The sequence below is a fragment of the Pagrus pagrus genome (assembly GCF_965226575.1).
Source record: "Pagrus pagrus genome assembly, chromosome: 16".
Taxonomy (NCBI): domain Eukaryota; kingdom Metazoa; phylum Chordata; class Actinopteri; order Spariformes; family Sparidae; genus Pagrus; species Pagrus pagrus.
Window position 1 is genome coordinate 21,352,838 of NC_140200.1, and position 18,717 is coordinate 21,371,554.

General features: G+C 39.9%; 2 protein-coding genes across 3 annotated transcripts; both read left to right on the forward strand.

Moving 5' to 3' along the window:
* The first annotated feature begins 470 nt into the window (after positions 1-470).
* On the forward strand, positions 471-5,731 carry LOC311271788 (uncharacterized protein). The gene is made up of 9 exons (XM_084377632.1): positions 471-711; positions 939-1,274; positions 1,398-1,679; positions 1,819-1,941; positions 2,749-2,838; positions 2,934-2,962; positions 4,756-4,812; positions 5,072-5,140; positions 5,287-5,731. Exons 1-9 carry the CDS (start codon positions 651-653, stop codon positions 5,389-5,391), a joined length of 1,152 nt encoding a protein of 383 aa, XP_084233758.1. The 5' UTR covers positions 471-650; the 3' UTR covers positions 5,392-5,731.
* Positions 5,732-6,337: 606 nt separating this feature from the next.
* On the forward strand, positions 6,338-17,384 carry btbd9 (BTB (POZ) domain containing 9). Of its 2 annotated transcripts, XM_084377630.1 has the most exons (12): positions 6,338-6,481; positions 6,854-7,062; positions 7,444-7,503; positions 7,942-8,305; positions 9,313-9,580; positions 9,705-9,924; positions 10,447-10,566; positions 12,420-12,529; positions 12,828-13,017; positions 13,442-13,549; positions 14,234-14,312; positions 15,309-17,384. In XM_084377630.1, exons 2-12 carry the CDS (start codon positions 6,878-6,880, stop codon positions 15,519-15,521), a joined length of 1,917 nt encoding a protein of 638 aa, XP_084233756.1. In that variant the 5' UTR covers positions 6,338-6,481; positions 6,854-6,877; the 3' UTR covers positions 15,522-17,384. The 2 variants fall into 2 exon arrangements, with proteins under 2 accessions (XP_084233756.1, XP_084233757.1); XM_084377631.1 differs by lacking the exon at positions 7,444-7,503.
* Positions 17,385-18,717: the final 1,333 nt, after the last annotated feature.

Sequence of the window (18,717 nt, forward strand, 5' to 3'; positions counted from 1 at the left end):
TTTAATTTATATCGTTAATTTTTGGCTATTGTTTTTTTTTGTTTGTTGTTTTTTTGTTTTGTAAATATTCTGTCCTTTGGCTGCTGTGGCAAACGAATTTCCCTGTTGTGGGACAATAACGGAATACTGATTCTGATTCTGATTCTGAAATGAGCATAATATATGGAACATTTTGCTGGGTAAACTTGCTGTCAGGAGCTTTAACGTGCTCATGTTGAGTTGTAGTGAACTGTTCGTTTGTCTCGTGTTATTGTTTACATGCAGTAATATTAACATCTGAATGTCTCTTCAGGTCATTTTTGATGTTTTTTGTGAGAAAATGATTAAAGGAAACTAACAGGAAGTGGGACAACGCTCAGCTTGACTGAGTCACGGAAAGAGGAAACTGTGGACACCACGGTTGTCAGTTCTCACTTGTTCCAGGTACTTGCAGGTCGGTGTGAACCACACAACAGCTCATGTCAGCCATCGGTGAAGGAGGGCGTTAAAAGCTGATGCGGTCGGCAACAACTACGATGTGAGCGAAAAAATAGATGACAGCACCGATAAAGAAGTTACACTTTACCAATTAGAGGAAATGCATTCAACATTTCTCTGTGAGAAGTTTAGAGACTTACAAGTACAGAGAGCAGAGAGAGAAGAGAGGCACGATGGCTGAATTCAAATGGATTAAAATGTCTTTATTTCTGATGCTGGTGCTTCACTTTACAGGTGAGAATACATATGACGTGTGTATGACTGACAGAAACATTAAAACAGCTAATTTATCAATATGATTAATGGGACTTTATGACCTAACCTTCAGTTGGGCAAGACAGTCAAGCAATAGTGAATTTGCTGAATTCTGGCAAACTAAGGATGAATTGACAATCAAACTGACACTAATAGTCATATTTTTATTTCTCTTTATTGTTTATGTTTTTGTCTCTTCTTCTCAGCAGCAGCAACCAGACAGTCTGTCTCCTCCTTCACTGTCAGAGTTAAAGATAAAGTCACTTTGCCTTGTAACAATGTGATAAATGGTCATAATAACTGTACCAGGACAACATGGCTCTTTCCTGATTCAAGAAGGACATCAGCAGTAGTGCTGGTTGATCTTGGGCAGATTGTTGAAAATGCCAAAGCTAAATCAGACAGACTGAGAGTGACAAAGAACTGTTCTCTGGTTATGAAGAATGTCACAGCTGAAGATGTTGGTCGTTATGATTGTCGGCAATTCAAATCAGGAAACAGTGAATATCAAGACTCTGTGGTTCATCTGTCTGTTGTCTCCAGTGAGTATTTACATCATAATGTTTTCAGATCAAACTGTGAAACATTACAATAATTATGATCACAGTGATGAAGTTAATTTTACTCTTGTTGTCTTTCTCTCACAATATCTCCATCTTCACCAGTGACTGAACATCAGAACGATGATGTGGTGACATTAATCTGCTCTGTGTCGACATATGAACGATGTAGACACACAGTGAAGTGGCTGTATGAGGGTAAAGAGGTGGAAAAAAACAAACAAGGTGTAACTACATCACAGTCTTCCTGCTCTGCCTCTGTGCGTGCTCTGACTTCTCATCACATTTACACGTCAAGGTTTAAAAGTCTGAAGTGTTCAGTGACTGATGGTAACAAAGAGCAGCAGCTGTTTCCCTTCAGACTTCAGTCATCAGGAAAGAAACCAGGTGAGAATATGTTGATCTTCTAACTGATGTGAATAATTACACAAGATATATGTTTATTTTATGGATTTAACTTTTTAATATTATATCACAACACAAGTTTTGTACTGAACAGTTTGTTGAGTTGTGTTTATCTGTTCAGGTGAAGAGACAACAAAACCACCAACGACAACGACTACATTAACACAAATAATGGGAAAAAACACAAAAGCAGGAACCATCACGACCGTTTCTGCAACCAATGATGCGTCAACAAAACCAATAGGTAGTGATTCAACGTTTTTATATCTCTCTGTTTGTACTGTCTCTGTCAATTCAATTCAATTCAATTCAATTCAATTCATTTCAATTCAATTCAAAGGGGCTTTATTGGCATGAAAGTTTTACAACAATGTTGCCAAAGCATCAAAACACAACTTGTCCAAACATTCGGACAGAAACATTCTCCCTCTCTCTCTCTCTCTCTCTCTCTGACCACTAAACTCACAGTTAACATCTTTTAGATGCTGACAGACACTTTGTTTCTCTGTTTTCTGGTTTGTGTTGTTTCATCAGTAAATGGCTGTAAATTATTTTTTTTAAAATGTTCTTTACACTTGTCGGACCCAATAACAAACATAATGGAAAGAGAAAAAAGACTAAAGAATTTTCTCAACCCACAGCCACGTAGCCCCTTCAATCTGAGCCTTCTTTTTCATCTTTGATACAGAATACTACATTATAAAGTTTACATACGTTTGGACACCATTCTTTACACATCCAAAAAAATCTAGAAAGTTAAATGTGTTGCTGTTGCACTCACTAGTTCTTCTGTCCAGCTTTTAACCACATATTGAATGCAACATGCGGTTGAAAGCTCTGGGAAGAATTAGTGAGTGGACATTGAGTTAAATGAATTGGATGCGGTTTTTGTACTGAAAGTGTTTGATTTTGGCTGAAACCAGCAAATCAATGATGATGAACAAACACTGTTGAAGATCTCATGTTACTCCCTTCAATTTTCGCTGAATGATTTTGAACTGAACAGGAAGCCGCAGCCAACATGCTTCAAATATTTTCATTATGTTTCCAGATTGGCGGTGGCTCTTCATCATTCTGGCTGTGGTCTTAGTGGCACTTTTAATAATTGTTGTGAAAGTCATCATAAAGAAGAGAGCTGAAGGTGAGAGCTCATGAAACTTTTTTACATAAAACATTTTAATAAAACTGGATTTTCTCTGTGGAAGCTAAACTCAATTCTCCTTTTTGTCTTTTCAGAGAACAAATCGCAGACGGGGGACAATGTTGTGAGTTTAAACTTGTTCTTCACTATAAATTATTATAGTTATAGTAGTTATTATTGTTACCATATTTTGATTAATTTGCGTGCATGACATAAGTGCATATGTTGAAAAAATTGTGATGGAGATATAGTGTTTAGCTGGTTGGTTGAATCCCTGTCAGACAGCGAATCAACACACATGTACACTTGCGAGAACTCCTGATGTCATAACGCTCCCTACATTTCACCACATCACACAGTGCATTGGACTACTATGACATTTCCTTCTCTTTTGTTTTATTTCAATAATGTCAAAAAACACTTCAACGGAAAATGGCACACAGGTTTCACAGCACCGATCATAAACTTAGGATACTTCAACACCTTACAAGTTTGGTTCAATTAAAACTCTGCTGCATTTTACTGGTTGGTGCAGTTTGTTGGGGCTGGTGTGAAAGCTGTCAGTTGAACCCTGTTGCAGACCAAAGAACCAGACCAAGGGCACTTGGTGGGTCTAAGCCTGCTTCTTAGATGACCCTGGTGAGGTTAATTTGTGATGTGAAAGCAAGTGGACCAACCACAGGATTTTGATGTAGATTCAATTATGAATAAATCCATCTGCTAACAGTGAATCATTTCATACTTACACATATGCACGTCAGCATATGAACTTTCCCTGATTAACAGGACAAAAGCTGTTAAATTCAGATTCAGTTTATTGTCATTTGAAAAACATGAAGGACCAAAATTTGCTAACTAAAATAGACCCTATAATAAATACATTTCCTTAAACCTATAATAAAACACATAGTTAAAAACCAAGCAGCATGTTAAAGGAATAGTGCATCAATAGCCACGTGTGGCCGCAGCAGTGCAGAGAACAGACTTTAAGTCAGGGAGTTCATAAGCCTCACAGCTTCCGGAAGCGAAGCTGCACTTCAGCCTCGTTGTTCTGGTTTTGAAGCTATGCAGCCTTCTGACTGAGGGGAGGGGAGTGAACAGTTGGTGTGCTGGGTGGGTGGGGGGGGGTCCGTTATGGTACACGACGCTCTGCTTCTGCACCTGCTGACATAGCTGTCCTCAAAGGAAGGGAGGCTGCTGCTGGTTATTTTTTGAGCAGATTTAACCACTTGTTGCAACCCCTTCCTGTCAGCCGCAGAGCAGTTACCATACCAAACAGTGATGGAGGATGTCAGCATGCTCTCCACCACACACTGGTAAAAAGAGGTCAGGACAGCAGGGCCTGCTTCAGCCTCCTAAAAAAAGTGCAGCCGTTGGTGGGCCTTCTTTATGATGCTTGCTGTGTTGGTGGTCCACGTGAGGTCATTGGAGATGTGCAGGCCCAGGTATTTGAACTGCTTAAATCTGCTTTGGAGTGCGATTTCCCCACATGGGTCACGATGATGTGCTAATGAAGCAGGATGATGATAAACTTTCACAACTTCTTCATTGCTCAACGAGATGCTGTAATGTTGGTGTTATTCACAATAACACATCGACACAGCTGGTCTGTTGTGTTGGCTCTGTGTATCAACTTATATCCTGTGCACAAATTTACCAAAAAGAGGGAATGAATTTTATCTAGTGTGCAGCCTGTGACATATTCGACACTCATGTAGTTAAACATGGCCACAATTTACCCGTAACAGCCACTCCAGGCCTCTGTACATTCTTGACACACTGAAGTTGTAGATTTGAAGATGTTTTGACGCTCACACTACCTGTCACTGAATCTTGTGCAGATGTACTGCATATGTTGTACAACATCTGTATTGAGTGAAGTGTAAGATGCTTTTTGACCAAACTGTGTTTATTCAGGGACTGACTTCAAACCCAGCAGCGACTCAGTCTGCTCCAGAAACCAGTCAGGGCACGGTGAGATCACACGCTACACCTTGTACAGTGTAACACTCTCTGGAATATAACTGTGTTTACAGCCTGTACAGTCTTGAGGGCGTGAGAATGTGCAGTTTAGAGGAAAAGGGAAGTCAGATGCACCAGAAAAGAACATGATGTCAAACAAACGAACATTTTGACACATCAGTTGAAAGTGACATAACATGACATCCTTGAAAAGTAAGACAGAGTATACATCTACTTCTCACTATGCAGCCATGTTGTCTTCTGTGTGTAGGCTGATCCTGAAGATGGTGTTCACTACGCCTCCATCAGCTACACCACGAACGCTCACAGTAAAGCCAAGGTAAGTCTGCATTTTGTCACACTTATTGATGTACTGCTCGATATGTTAATGCTCCTTTGCATTGTTATCTTTGAAGGTGTTGTCGTATGTTGTCGTGGCTCACATTTGTCCTGCTGTTATACTTATATTGTGTTTTTTCCTGCCAGGTTCGGGTTAAAAACGATGATGAAGACAGCGGTGAAGTGACCTACACAACCGTGAAAGCTCCCTCCACTGATCCCAGCTGCCTCTACGCCACTGTCAAAAAATGAAAGAAACCAGGCTCATGTCATCAGATTTTTGTTAATCTCTGTTAATGTTTTTAATGATCATTTTCAGGGTAAATCATTGTATAAAGCTTCTTATAGTGGGGGTGTAGCGGGTTAACATGTGGCAAAATGTAAAAAGGAGAAGCAATGACTCAACATACTGTATATATGGGTGGATGCTTAAAATGTAAACTAGCATACTAATACAAGTTGCTTGATGGACTTACTGTTGTGCATGATATTTTCATTTTTTTTTCACTACTGTAGCTTTTTTTTAATTCAATGTGCAATCATTTGATCGTGTATGCTTTAAATATCCTGGCATTAAAGTATTCAAAGCAAACTGAGTTGAGAGGAGACATGATTTACTTGAACTACATAAATGATGACAGTTGAAAATGAGCCTGTATGGTTAAATCTGGCACATTTACATGATAGACTCTGGCATTCATGTTAATTTATGTACATTGTAACTTTAAATAAACATAAAGATACATTTAGCCCCAGTACTCTAACGTAAGTAAACGTCTTACAAGTAAAGAGTTTTACCAACAGTACTGATTATTCAGGTAAAATGGCCTCTGTCAGTGTAATATTACTATATATTATACCATTTGAATATTTTACTGAGGCAGTTAGCAGCATTTTTATGTTGGTTGTGGTAAATCAACCTATATCACATACTGTTGGGTGTTTTAATTTACTGAGTGTCAATGCATTGTATATTATATGCACATTATAGCTTTTAAAAATTAATCTGCAAAGTTTAACCCACCACTTACATATATATTTAATTGCAGAATGCATTTAAAACGTAATGTAACGCATTTTTAAAATAACTCATTTAGAGTTTTTAATTAGTAAAACTTCTGTCGCACGGAAATTAATAGGCTTTCTTGGGTGCCTTTATTTTGAAAAACTGTTTTTCATACCGGAAGTGCCTGCCCGTTGACCCAGAATCGGTTTCCGTCGCTGTGATGTTGGAAGGATTGTAAATTTGGTGCTGATTTTTTTTACCTTCACAGTGGACAAAACACGACTATATTTTTAAAATCATCTTTATTAAAACACGGGAGTGAATGAGAGCTGCTCGGTGAGTTTAAAGGACAAAACGAGGAGAGAAAGGGGAACGTTAGTTAGCTGTTAGCTAGCGTCTGTTCAGGTGTCAAATGTCCGCGACAGCAGCGGCTGTAAACAAGAAACATCTTAGCTAGTTATCGCTGTCACATTCTCCAGAGTATTTTTAACCTGCTGTTTGCGTTCTTCTGCTAAAATATCAACAACATACCCTAAAAATACTTGCATCTGTACCGTAACGTTAGCTTACAGCGTTTGTTTTCACCTGGCGTTAGATACGATGATATTCTAGATAGCATTAGCATTAAGCTAGCTCTGTGCTGTGAGCCAACCCCCCGGCTGTGCCTCTGGTTTGCGCTCATGTCTGGTTTGCCTCCTCCTGTATCAGATGTGACTCTGGCAGCCGTCGACCATGAGTAACAGCCACCCTCTGCGTCCACTGGCCTCCGTATCGGAGATCGACCACATCCACCTGCTGTCGGAGCAGTTGGGAGCCTTGGTGCTTGGCGAGGAGTACAGCGATGTCACCTTCATCGTGGAGGGAAAGCGCTTCCCGGCGCACCGGGTCATCCTGGCAGCTCGATGTCACTACTTCAGGTACATGTAAATGTCTACCCAGTGCTTCCTGACACCTGTGTTTAGTCACTTCGACGGATCCTTTGGTAAGCTAACTCCTGTAAGAACTGCTTGTCCAGAGAGTTGTTGAAATCCACAAACCCAAATACACTTTGAAGCACAAATGCCAGACATGTCCTTGTTCCAGCTTCTTTATTGTGAGGATTTGCAGATTTTCTTCATGTTATGTGACAGTAAGCTGAATAAGCTGTTATTTTTATTTTTTTTTCAATTAGTCTGCTGAATCTTTTCCCTATTTTCCATACTAATTGTGTCTACAAAATGTCTGTGTAAAATGCGCATCACAATTTCCAAGAGGCTAAAGTGGCATGTTAAATTTTGTTTCTTTTGTCCAACCAACAGTCCAAAACCCAAAGACTCTTCGTTTGCTGTCATAAATGACAAAGAAAAGCAACAGACCATGTAAGAAGCTGGAACCAGCAAATGTTTGAGTTAATTTGCTTAAAAATAGACCGTAACAACTTAACTGTTCAAGATAGTTGGTGATTCATTTTCCTCCAGTCGACTTTTCGATTAATTGTCTAATCTTTGCAGCGCAAATGAAATTACTAACATCTGGTGTTTGTGTTGTATCTTACAGCAATTTTACAAGTTTTCCAAATGCACAATATTTGTGTTTTGTGCTCACCAGGAGCATATAATCCTGTATGTGTGATTTACACAATTTTCATACCTTGTCAGTTTTTGTAATTCGCTACTGTCAGAATGTGTTGGTGTCAGGCTGCTGGCAGCTGGTTCAGACATTTCAAAGCTCCACACTTGTAAGAGTAAGACCTGTTGAAATTTCAGTGGAGAAAGTTTATTAGAAAGCATACTGAATGGTCTCCAACTTCCTTTTAGGGCGCTTCTGTATGGTGGGATGAAAGAGTCCCAGCCTCAGGCCGAGGTGTGTCTCGAGGAGACACGGGCCGAAGCCTTCTCGATGCTGCTACACTACCTGTACACGGGCCGGGCCAGCCTCAGCTCCGCCCGGGAAGAGGTGCTGCTGGACTTCCTGGGCCTGGCTCACCGCTACGGCCTCCAGCCACTGGAGGACTCCACCTCCGAGTTCCTCCGCACCATCCTCCACACCAACAACGTCTGCCTGGTTTTTGATGTGGCCAGTCTGTACTCCCTAAGTGCACTCAGTGCAGCCTGCTGTGCCTATATGGACAGACACGCACCTGAAGTGTTGAATTCTGACGGCTTCCTCACACTCTCAAAGGTAAGAAGCTGCAGGATTGTAAAATAATATTTCATCTGGTTCTTTCCTACTTTAGGCTAACCTTCATATATTGTGTTAATTGTTTGAAATATTAGAATCATCTAGGAAGTAGATGTCTCTAATGTGGCTTTGGTGGATCATAAACCTGAGATACAGCGGCCTCTAGTGGCAGGTAAGGGATTTTACAAGACAGTGCAACAGAGTTCAGCCTGAAAAGTTATCACACAGAAGCAATCCCATAATCTTTGCATTCCTGTGTAAAGATATTTTTCAACTGTTTAACTGATATTGCATTGCTGACCTGATCTTGTTTCTTTTTTTCAATTATCAAAACAATATAAATATTAATCAGAAACATTTGGCTTGTGACAAATTCTTATCTCAAATTTTCAGAGCCCAAAGTAACGTTACTCTATTTTTGTCTGGCCAGCTATTACCATGTATTTAATTAATACTGATAGGAAATGCAGGAAAACAAGCAAACATTCATCACAAATGCTGTATTTCCACTGCAAGGTACGGTTCATCTCACCTCGACTCAATGTGCTTTTGGTGCCAGGTACTTTTCTTTAATTAATTTTCCACTGCAGATTGTACTCCTTTAATTTAGGCAGGATTCTTCAGCTTATTGTTCGCAGTGCTGGTTGAAACTTTTGTGAGTGTGAAACATTCGGCAAAAATGGAGGAGATCATGTTAAAAAGTTTTCTGGGTTGAGTAAGTAAATAAGTTTTGGTCGCTATGTGCATGTGACAATTCTCTCTGACCAATCAGTGGTCTGCAGTGTTTCATTCCACCTTTTATCAGCTCAGCTGGCTTGGAACCTGAACTGAGGTGATGCAAAAAAAGTATTTGGGACTGCCAACAACTTTTGACGGTGAAAACAAAAAAGAGTAGAGTTGAGCCGAGCTGTACAATACAGTAAAAATGGGGCATGAGAAGCTTTAGCCACTACAAGTTTGCTATTTTGACTTCAACACCTGTTTGATTAAAATATCTGTGTTTGCAGATGGCTCTGCTGACTGTGGTCAGACGGGACTCGTTTGCTGCCAGTGAAAAGGAGATCTTCCAGGCCTTGTGTCGTTGGTGCCGGCAGCACGTGGAGGGGACCGACACACAGGAAGTGATGGCGGCGGTGCGGCTGCCCCTCATGACCCTGACAGAAATGCTGAATGTGGTGCGACCGTCTGGCCTGCTGAGCCCTGACGACCTGCTAGATGCCATCAAGACCCGCTCAGAGAGCCGCAACATGGACCTCAACTACCGCGGCATGCTCAGTCAGTGCTCTTACTCCTCCATCTGCTTTATGTTTTTAGTACAACTATGTGTTCTTCAAATTTTCAAATTATCTGTCTATTTCATGTCTTATTTGCATATACATGTCTTCTTCTCTGGTTTCAGTCCCAGAGGAGAACATTGCCACCATGAAGTACGGAGCTCAGGTGGTGAAAGGGGAGCTCAAGTCTGCGCTGCTGGACGGTGACACCCAGAACTATGACCTGGACCACGGGTTCTCCAGACATCCCATTGAGGAGGACGGCAGGGCTGGGATCCAGGTCAAACTGGGCCAGGCGTCCATCATCAACCACATCCGCCTGCTGCTGTGGGACAGGGACAGCCGGTAAGACAGGCTGGTCTCATCCTGATAAAATAAATACACAAACAGTTCCAAACATGAGAATGTGTGTGGTGAATACTGGAGTGAATAGTTGACTTACTGCACTGATATCTGGTTTTGCTGGTTCTAACAAACTGTGTGGGCAGGGTGATAGAGGGTTCATCTGAAAGCTGTTTTTTGTGACTGGGTGTCAGTTTGTAATGGTATTTTCTCAAAGTGTGTCAGAATGTTCCAAAAAACCCAGCAGTGAAGAAAATCGCTGTTCTTACAGAATGATTACTGACCCAATTTTGGGACTACTTTAACACTTTTACTTATCTAGAAAATGTTTTTATGTACTTAGTTTTTTAACTTGTCATTATTCTGTTGGTAGGCACATTATTTAAGACACATAATTGACACCCTGCAGCCAATTAGAATGAGTATTTACCCAGACCATGATGTAGACTGTCTTTATATGATGGCAATGACAAACTGAGTCGCAGCTCATGTACTGATTTAACCTGTCATTCTTGATTATTTTAGGTCCTACTCCTACTACATTGAGGTTTCTATGGATGAGCTGGACTGGGTGCGTGTTGTGGATCATTCCAAGTATCTCTGCCGCTCTTGGCAGAATCTGTTCTTCACACCGCGGGTTTGCAGGTAAATCAAACAGTTTGACTCCAGGGTAATTTACACTGACAGGCCCGAATTGTTGTGGACAGGTTGACTTTGTAGCATTTTATACATGTTCACCCTGCCTATTTACAAGAAGACCAGGGCTCGTCAATATGGAACACTTGCACTCACAGTAGTTCAACATCTGCTGGTGTTATGTCATTTTGCCAGACTGGAGATTTCGGTGGCAAGACGAGTCAAAACAAATCTGATTCCATCTCTGTAATTTTTGCCAAGCACAAAAGACTGGTCTGTTCTCTTTGCCATAACTTGCCTTAACCCGGTGTACATAGCAATTCCAGTGTGTTGTGAGGTTGTTGTCTGTAATTGATTTGGATTATATTCTCAGTGTTTACTGCTTGGCAGACGACAGAGAAGAATATTTTCAAGTGTTCCAGTTCAGTACTTTTTGATATGCTGGAGACTCTTTGGATTTGGAAGAGATTTGGAATAATGTGGGCATGCCTGTTTTGAGATAAGCGTGTGTAAACACATCCAACAGATGTCAGAAGATGTGACTCAAGCTTCCTCTGAGGAATGGTGCTGCACCATCATACAGACACAACCAACATTTCCCTTCCAAAGAACTCAGTTAGATGCGATCTCTCATGCAGGTTTATCTTAAAACAATATATTTCCCCTCAGTTACCAGTGTATTAGGTATGCCTAGCTAAAAGTAACACAGTCTTATTATGGCTGCAGATGTTTTGGTTGAATCTGAAGCGAGGAGAAGTGATCATTGAACTGTAGAATTATTTTGGAGGCTGCAGCTTCAAGTGCTGTTGAATGACAAGTATTTATTATTTTGTCCACCCCATTTTATCATAGAAACAGAAACACTCCTTTGTATGCATTACATTTTTTTCATTGTCAAATACAATGTGTTTCACTGGAGACAAAAAGGAAAGGGCTTAGAAATGTAAAAGGTATGGAGAGACCAATGGAAAAGCAACAATAAAAACAACAGACACTAAAATCAGAAAAGGAATATTTAAAGCGGAAAGGAAATATAAAAACTAGGGCTGTCAAAGTTAACGCGATAATAATGTGTAATGCAAATTTCCTCTTAACGGCATTAATTTTTTTGACATGCGATTTACACAGTTTGAGAAATCAGGAAGCGATGCAGCGGTAATGTTGTGGATTGCAAGCAGAAACAAATCTCCTTGAGCAGAAATGGATAAAGAAAAGTGTCTTTCGAACAGCAAGTTCAGCTTCAAAGCCCTGCCAGATGGTTCTCTCGACAAGAACAAAGTTATTTGCATTTACTGTCAATGTGAACTGAGTTACCACCGGAGTACTACTTTGTGTTAGTATTACTTAGAAATGTTACATTCTGGTCAATAAGCCCATCTGTTGTTGCTTGTTGGGCTTGAGTTTGCCATGTTATGCTTTCAGCATATGCAATACCTTTGAGGTTATTCAGGAGAATTTTCTGGACAGTATCTGTCATTGTTTTGGATAGTTGCAATTATACATAACACATATTTGCATAAAGAAATCATATTTGTCCACTCCCATGTTGATAAGAGTATTCAAAACTTGAAAAATATCCCTTTTAGGTTACATTTAGAACAGATAAAAAAATGTGTGATTAATTTGCGATTAATCGCGAATTAACTATGGACAATCATGTGATTAATCGCAATTGAATATTTTGATCGATTGACAGCCCTAATAAAAACTTAATAGAGGTTGATAGAATCCTAACAGGAAAAATAATACTTTCTTTAGCGTGACTTTAAAGACCTCTGCTGTATGTAGCTTGTCATATAGCCTCTGTCAATGTGTTTGATGAAGGGTTGTACCTTAATGTCAGTTTTCTCCTTGTGTCTCAGGTATGTTCGGATAGTTGGAACACACAACACAGTCAACAAGGTCTTCCACCTCGTGGCGTTTGAATGCATGTTCACCCACCGCTCATATACCTTGGAGAACGGACTTTTGGGTAAGTTACAGACACTGAATAGAAACAAAAGTTGCACTTATATTTTGATGTAATAGGTTAATGTTTGTGATTTAGGGGTTTTAGCCTGTTCTATGTTTAACTTTGACTGAGTGTAGTCAGCTAGATCCCTTGTACAGATCGTAGCTAAACAAATCTATAATCCTGTTTTTATTATTATTATTATTTTTTTCTTCTGCATTTTTCTGGACTTTGAATGGGAGCAGCTGTAATGGAAGCAATTTCCCCTTGGGGATCAATAAAGTATTTCTGATTCTGATTCTGAATCTAATGTCTTCAGTTCCCAGTGAGAATGTGGCGACCATTGCATCGTGTGCTAGTGTCATTGAGGGTGTGAGCCGAAGCAGAAACGCCTTGCTCAACGGCGACACGCGCAACTACGACTGGGACTCTGGCTACACCTGCCATCAGCTGGGCTCTGGAGCAATCGTCATCCAGCTGGCTCAGCCCTACTCCATCACTTCCTTGAGGTACATCTGGACACACCATTTACTCTGGGAACTGGAAACTGGGCTCTGAAATACAGAAATGTCAACATCTGGTGAAGTCATTGTAAAGTCTGTGCTCATGATTCAAACAACAACTGTCCCTCGCTCAGCTGATATTGCAGTTGTATCTACCACATTTAATGGGGGCAAAATTAAGCATCTAAATTATTGAATTTTTCCGGCTCAAAAGTTTCACAACAACAACTGAAAAGAACAATGGGGACAGCTTTTCTTCAGTTGTAATTTAGGTGAACACTGAATTGTATCTTGAATTGTTTCTTGACTGCAGACCAGGACCACATGGGAATTGTCATCTGTTATAGTGAAGAGTCATTTTAATCTCAATCTGAATTTAAACCAAAACAAGTAAATAATGTTTATTATTCCTTCTCTTCCACCTGTTCAGGCTGCTGCTGTGGGACTGTGACGAGCGCTCCTACAGTTATTACATTGAAGTTTCCACCAACCAGCAGCAGTGGACGAAGGTGATCGACCGAACAAGGGTGGCATGTCGGTGAGGCTCCCATTTTCTCCTCTGTCACTTCTTGTAACACTATGTTAACGGTAACCTGAATTTCTTGAACACAGATGTCAGAATGATATGTCGAACATGGGATGTAGGCATCTTGAATAACATCACACTTGTGTCTAAAGAAATGTAAGGTTTTTTTAGATACTAGATGTGTTAATGACTGAAATCTATGAAGAACGTGTTTCATCTGATGACATTAAATACAACATCGACAGAGGCTTCAAAGTGACTGTATTTTTGGTATAAAAATAGCACATTATTGTCTCAATGTGGTAACAGTTAAGAAATGCATCTGTTGATTATAATTTAACAGAGCATCACTACACGTATCCCATTTTAAGGGAATCTTGTTGGAAAATCACTTCCTCAAGGTGACAGGATTAAAAACATTTGGTCATAGTCCAAACACTGCTGACTAAGTCTTCAGTTTTTGGCAGATATACTCTTAAGTAGCTGTTGCTTCTGTAGCTAGTCAGACTGACTTTAAAGCTTTAAAAAACAAAAAGTGCAGGCTTAATGTTTAAGAATAATCCGCGCCCTCTCAGGAAACCATAATCATAATAGACAAACATTTTGTCAACAAAAACATGTGTAAACAGTGATACAATCAGGATGTTTCATTTTTTTTTTTTTTTTTTTTTTTTTTTTTACCGCCCTCTTTTACAGATCATGGCAGACATTGAAGTTTGATAAGCAGCCTGCTTCCTTCATCCGAATTGTTGGGACTCATAACACTGCTAATGAGGTGAAAACACTGTTTATTATGGTCATCAGTCTTTCATCTATTTCTTTTTTAATACTGTAGGAAACAGAAAATCATGTATGTGTTGGTGGCCCCTTTTTAAATAAGACCAAAATTACGCATCAGTGACAAACATTTTAATATCCGGCTGGATTACTAGAAGAATAATAGTATCTGTATTTATGTAGGCTGGTTGTTACCATCGTAAGTGGCTGTTAAAGGTCAACTTTCAGCCACAAACCAATTTCAAGGAACAGTTTTCTCTCTTACCTGTAGTGCAGATTATCAATCTAGATTATTTTGGCATGAGTTAATGGAACTAGATGGAAGTGGGTTTGTGGCTCTCAAAGCACCAAAAAAGATAGAAAAAATTAAACAGCAGTGTCTCTTCCAGAAATCATGACCTGGTTATCCAAGATAATTCACAGACCTTGTTGTGAGCAGTTTCATGTAGGAACTATTTTCTTTCCGTATCATCGCGCAGAAGGAAGCACATATCTATGGACGACAGGCTAGCTAACTAACATCACAGCTCAGCCTAGGTTTTAGCCATTAAAGTTCACATCCTGCGCTGTCACGCAGGGGTCTGTTGTCCATGAGTAGATGCACTCCTCCTTCTGCGCAGTGATACAGTGTTCCTCAATAATAAATCCCACATGAAACTGCTCGCAACAAGGTCTGTGGGTTATCTTGAGTTACTGGTTCATGATTTCTGGAAAGAGACATTGCTATTGAGTTTTTCAAATGTATATTTTTGGTGCTCTGAGCACCTCAAGCTGAGTGTCATCTAGTTCCATTATATTTCAGAGAAGGCGGACATCTCTACAGCCGATATCTCGAAAACTCAAACCTAAATAATCTATAGGGATAAATAACACTACAGGTGAGAAGGTGAAAAAATATGTATTTCTGATTTTGGTTTGAACTGTCACTGTACACGGTGCTGTCTGTGTGATGGTGATTTCTCTGGTTAAGTGTTGGACTCTGATCTCTCTTCAGGTGTTCCACTGTGTTCACTTCGAGTGTCCTGCCCAGCTGGACACGGAGGTTAATGAAGGCAGCCCGGGCCTGGACTCCTCTGATTCTGGGACCGCCTCCCAGCAGCCGCGACCCCAGCGACCTTCACGCACACACAGCCTGCTACCCTCCCAACCCTCCCAACCCTCCCAGCCCTCCTCCTCCTCATCGTCGTCCTCACAGTCCCATCATTAAGAGCCCCCTCACTTTCTTATTGGAAGGTGTTGAGAGGAGGGGAGACCTCAGAATGCCATTTTGCACAGCCTTCATCATCCAGACTGCACTGCTACAACGCTGCTAAAGGCGATCGTCTCATTGTCATAACTCATGGTTCGTCTGTCATAAGTGCAACATTAGAGACTGGTATATCTGTAGCAGCAGTATTTTTAGGGCTCCAGTCTTCCCGGTTTTGAAACAGAAAGTTAGGTATGACATCCACTGGCTCATACATTTTTGTGAAGGTACTTTTTAGCTACTAAGACTCAAGTTTTTTCCTTCAAAGTCATCAAAATGGAATCTTTACTTCTCCAAAGATGAGGCACACACTGAACTGTGGTTATACTGTACCACCAAAGAGCAGTAAGACCAGGGTTGGGAGGGGGGGGGTTGCTATCCGAATTTTACGAGTTAATATTTCCAAAAGAGATGGATTTTATCCTTAAACAAGCTATTTTTTTAAGAAACTCTCTTAAAACGACTCTACTCACTTTTCATACCATCGAGCTAACAGAGTAGCAGTCAGGTATTTTTCAAAGTTAGGATTTAAATTCTTCAAACGGTTGCCAAAGCTGCTGAGCGAATGCATTCTGTGGTATTTGTATGCAACTTGCACTTAATCCAATTATGCATTTGCATATGAAGTAATAGCTGTTGAGTATTTGTTAACAGGCTTTCACACCCGAAACCAAAACCTGTGGTTCTTATCTGGTGTGACTTTTTGATAGTTGAAATTCATACCTCAAGACAAACCTCACTGAAGCTAAACTTAGGTCTAATTAAGTGTCTTAATTTTAGTCTTTTAAGCACTTGAATAGCTTAGCACAAATGATTTGGGGAATCAATTAGGTTGTGAAAATCGGGGCTGAGGGGCTCGGACCAAATTATTAATGCACTAGGGCTGCTAGTTTATATAAAGTAGATTAATGAGCAGCTGCTATTGGCACTTTATTTTACTCTAGTACACAGAAATAAAGATTGCAGCTTGGGTCCTCTGACTGAAGTACAGTACTGAAGTGCTGGGTTTGGTAACTTTCTGTTTTTATGTTAATTTAAAAACTTCCTGGCTCTTGAATCTGTCAGGTTTGAGCTGTTTTGTGTGTTTTTGGAGTTTTGTTTTTAAATTAAGCTATCAGTGCTGTGGTTCCTGTTTGTTTCCTTTGTGTCCTGATGTTGCACTTTTGAGTTGTTTGTCTTGAAAAACTCCTTTATTTCAAACCTTTTATTTGATGTTAAGTAACCTCAAATACCTAACTACCCTGGGTGACCTGCTGATGTTTCTATAAGCATTCTTAAGTCATCCACATTTTAGAAGATTACCCATAGTTGGATAAAGTCTTCCTTAATAACTAACCATAGAACTGAAATAGGGCTTTGCTCAAGTTACATTGTAATGTAGAAAACACACTCCCCATCCCCCATCTACCTTTATGTACGTGTATAGTTTTACTTATATATATTATATTAGTTTTGACCATTGACGTGTGATTGCATTTCACTGCCTCTTGTTCAATACATTGCCTGTCAAAAATGTGATTATGGAAACAGCTGACATTGTTTATTAATGTTCATTGCTCTGAGGGGTCACACCCGTCTGCTTGCCTGAATCGCTGCTGTTAAACACAGTGGAGGTCTTTGATACAAGCAATACAGTGATCTCCATCTTCTGTTCAGTCTTGAGAGCCTCTGTTACAGACCAGCGCTGGTGATCGATCAGTCAACATTTATTCATCAAGCTCCAGGTGCTGATGCGTCATTGGCTCCTTACAAAATGTTGATGTTTTGCTGAAGGAGCTGTTTTATTGTCATGAAACATTTAAAAACACCTCATTTTGAATCGCATTTTGTCTCGTCTCTGTTGCGCAAATACTTGCCTTGTTTCTCAGTTTGTAGGAACAGCATCAAGGTGTTTAAACCAGAACAGTGGGACAGAAAAGATTTAGAAGCTGATGAGTATTATATGGAAATAGTCACACTTCGGTTAAATTTTGGGGGTATTGTTTCTAATATAATCATTGATCATAGGCAGAATTGTTGTAGCCTCCAGGTTGACCATGTGGTGCTAGTGGTTATTGGTTTAATTGCAAATATTATTAAGGAATTGCATATCTGACACTAAAGGCACAATAGATAGAGAAAAATGAGGGACCTTGAGGCGTCACCTGCATTTTTACCAAATATTTGACACTCTGCCCTATAGTAGGGCACTCCGATAAGATCTAGTTTAAAGCCTTTATCATCTCACTTTACCTTGTGCTGTCATAGCACACAATCGAAAGTGAAGTGGTACTTTAATCTGCTCTAACCAACATTTGCAGGCTTAAACAATGGGACAGTTGAAAATGTTTAATCTGAAAGGTGGTGCTCGAAGTGACAACTGCATTTCTGAGTGTTTTTTTTTTCAGCTAATTGTTTTTCATTAAACTCATTGTACTCTACCTCTCCAGTGCCAAAAAGCAGACAGACAAATTTAGCCACTAGCTGGTGAACATAGTGGAGCATTTAGCAGCCAGAGAAGCAAATAAATCACTCAGGAGTTGGTGGAGAACAAATTTGAGCTAAAAAGAGAGCTTTCTAGCATGTTACCCAAAATTGAGGTTCAAGGTTCATTTAATTTTTATTTTACAACACAGGGTTGCACGACAAAAGAAAAAAAGAAATAGAAAGAAATATTATTTTTATGGTGGAGTGTTGAAGATGAGTTCAGGACTCTCACAGCCTGAGAGGAGAAGCTGCTCTGTAGTCTGGTGGTATGGCTGCTATCACTTCTGTATATTTTGCCAGATGGCAACAGGGTGAACTGACTGTAGGGGTGGGTGGGGTGTTGTCTTTTAGAATATGTTGGGCGTTGTCCAGACATCTCTTTTAAAGGACATCACTGATGTTGGTTACTTGTGTACCAACAATATTTTGGATGGCTTCAACCATCTTTATATCAGGTTTATAAAGTGATATGTCACGGTTGTGTTTACAGCTTGTTACACTGCTCAATAAAACCAATAGGTGGTTTAATCAGACTGGAACTACCACAAACTCACTAGACAATGCACAGAAACTGACAAAAGGGAGGTTAATAGGTGAATTTAATGAACACATTTTAATGTATAGTATATTTATACTTTATATAATTGATAGTACTGATAATGGTATGATGGCATCTTATTTCAAGTTGATT

Coding starts and splice junctions, on each gene's coding strand:
- LOC311271788 (XM_084377632.1), top strand. CDS start 651: ATGGCTGAATTCAAATGGATTAAAATGTCTTTATTTCTGATGCTGGTG. Junction 712..938: donor GCTGGTGCTTCACTTTACAG/GTGAGAATACAT, acceptor TCTTCTTCTCAG/CAGCAGCAACCAGACAGTCT. Junction 2,963..4,755: donor CGCAGACGGGGGACAATGTT/GTGAGTTTAAAC, acceptor GTGTTTATTCAG/GGACTGACTTCAAACCCAGC.
- btbd9 (XM_084377630.1), top strand. CDS start 6,878: ATGAGTAACAGCCACCCTCTGCGTCCACTGGCCTCCGTATCGGAGATC. Junction 12,530..12,827: donor CTTGGAGAACGGACTTTTGG/GTAAGTTACAGA, acceptor TAATGTCTTCAG/TTCCCAGTGAGAATGTGGCG. Junction 14,313..15,308: donor CTCATAACACTGCTAATGAG/GTGAAAACACTG, acceptor ATCTCTCTTCAG/GTGTTCCACTGTGTTCACTT.